A 2,478-nucleotide genomic window follows, 5' to 3' on the forward strand; every position below is an offset into this window, starting at 1 on the left:
CTAACCCCAGCATTTCAAGTTTAAAGGTTTTAGGATTAATCCAATTTGGGCATGGTTGAATCTGTATGAGTACCTTGTTAGGGAGCTTGTGGGATATTGACCTGGTCCAGTTGGATCCTACCCTTGTAAAGTCTGAAGCAAAGGCCCCCCCACTCATTGGGATTATGAAAATACACAACCAACAAAGCCTGAGCTACAAAATAACAAGACATGAAAAGTGACAATAAAGAAGACAAAGAATGTGTGTGGGAACAATGAGCAAGGGTTATGCAGCCATCTATGTTAGGTGGAAGCCGAGTGAAGACAATAAATGCCCCATTTAATCTGAAGTAGTCAAGGTGACCGACCACCCCTTCTTCTCTAACCCCTTCAACGTTCCATGCACTATATATACTCTCATCCCTGGAGGGGTCCTTCAAACAACGTCCTGTCTGCCCCTTCAGCTCTCCAAGTCATGGCTTCCTCTGCAACCTTGTTTGTTACCTTCTTCATGTGCTTAGCCATCTTCCTTGGGAGCTCCTCTGCTCAACTCTCTCCTAATTTCTATGACTCTTGTTGCCCTGGTGTGTTCGAGACAGTCCGAGCCCAGGTCAAGCTAGCTGTGGCTAAAGAACCTAGAATGGGCGCGTCGCTTCTTCGCCTGTTCTTCCATGACTGCTTTGTTAATGTAACATATCTATATCAACCAAGACTCCGTAAATTAATCTTTGTCTTAACCTTCCCATAAGATAGAAACTGATTGGTGCATGTTTGATACTCTAAATTTGTGTATTAGGGGTGTGATGGCTCAGTTTTGTTGGATGACACGGCTACGTTCACGGGGGAGAAGAATGCAGCTCCTAATAGGAAATCTGCTAGAGGATTTGAAGTGATCGATGCGATCAAGGCCGCGGTGGAGCAGGTCTGCCCAGGGGTTGTGTCATGTGCTGATGTCTTGGCCATTAGTGCTAGAGACTCTGTTGTTTCTGTAAGTGATGAGTTTTAATTGCAGTTAAGCTCAGTAATGCTTTCTCTTAGTACATGCTTGTTATGTAATTAACTTGAATATCTCTGTTTTGTGTTAGCTGGGTGGACCTAACTGGGATGTGAAGGTTGGAAGAAGGGATGCTAGGACAGCTAGCCAAGCTGCTGCTAACACTAGCATCCCTGCTCCCACATTTGACCTTAACCGTCTCATCTCTAGCTTCCAAGCTCAAGGGCTCTCTGCCAAGGACATGGTTGCTTTATCAGGTATGGATCCAAGTCAAAGTTATAGATATTGGGCTTGACTCAGCTTCGTGGTCATAAATTGGAGTATCTATCTTTAAAAACCCTATGCTTGGTATAGCAAAACTTGTGGCCCTTGGTTGGGGCTTAGGTGTAGCTCTGTTTTGTTTGATCCTCTCCAATCATTTGGGATTGAAGTGGACTCTCTCTCTCTCTCCAGCAATAACACCATTTTTGGAAGCAGGGGCTCACACTATCGGTCAAGCACGTTGCACCAACTTTAGAAGCCGCATATACAATGAAACAAACATCGATGGTTTCTTTGCAAGGACAAGGCAGGCAGGCTGTCCCAGGACTGCAGGCTCTGGGGACAACAAATTGGCACCTCTTGACATACAGACCCCTACGTACTTCGACACAAACTACTTTACTAACCTCATCAGCAGAAGAGGCCTCCTCCATTCTGATCAGCAGCTCTTCAATGGTGGATCCACTGATTCCCTGGTCAGGACCTACAGCCAGAGTGCTAGCACCTTCAACGCCGACTTCGTTGAAGCGATGATCAAGATGGGAGACATCAAGCCTCTCAGTGGCTCCAATGGAGAGATCAGGAAGAATTGTAGGAGGGTCAACTAGTTAAGAAGTCTTGGTTGCATTTGTTGCAGTAATAGTTTCAACCATGGACCAAACAAGCTTCTCAACAAATATATCTTGTAGCGATTCATGGGTTCCCTTTGGAGGACCACCAATATTATCTTAATTGCATTGTTTCTTAATAAGGCAGTATTAGCCTTTTCTATGCTTCCAAATGTGTTTTATGATTATTATCACCAAACCTGTTGTATGGGTTTAATATCTTAAATGGAATCAAATGCAGTTATTTGCAATAATTTTCATTTTATTTCACATCATGACTTATTTTCTAGCGAGTTCAAGCTAAGTTTAAATAGCTCGGCTCATTGTGCATCCCTAGTGGTGGATACTATAGGCACCCCAAGGGGTAGCAATGACATTTCTCTTTTCTTATGCAGACCTTTTCAAAGCACATCAGAGATCGGGTAATTTGACAAAACAACAATTTTTTGTGTTTTGAAATCATCACCGTCCATCACTTCAATCACCACCATCCATTATAAAATGATGACATCATGACTTTTGGTGGGTTCCATTGCTCGTAGAATAAATGGTGGTGATTGAAGTGATGGACAGTGGTGATTTCAAACAAAAAAGTTTGTGTTTTGTCAAATCACCTTATGTGTCCTCTTTTTAAAG

General features: G+C 43.1%; 1 protein-coding gene across 1 annotated transcript; it reads left to right on the forward strand.

Annotated features, from left to right (window-relative positions):
* Positions 1 to 416: 416 nt before the first annotated feature.
* On the forward strand, positions 417 to 1,898 carry LOC149835529 (peroxidase P7-like). The gene is made up of 4 exons (XM_090010560.1): positions 417 to 667; positions 776 to 967; positions 1,065 to 1,230; positions 1,451 to 1,898. Exons 1-4 carry the CDS (start codon positions 455 to 457, stop codon positions 1,840 to 1,842), a joined length of 963 nt encoding a protein of 320 aa, XP_089866686.1. The 5' UTR covers positions 417 to 454; the 3' UTR covers positions 1,843 to 1,898.
* The last annotated feature ends 580 nt before the right edge of the window (positions 1,899 to 2,478 follow it).

This window comes from Nuphar pumila, chromosome 6 (assembly GCF_984573655.1).
Source record: "Nuphar pumila chromosome 6, dmNupPumi1.hap1.1, whole genome shotgun sequence".
NCBI classification, from domain to species: domain Eukaryota; kingdom Viridiplantae; phylum Streptophyta; class Magnoliopsida; order Nymphaeales; family Nymphaeaceae; genus Nuphar; species Nuphar pumila.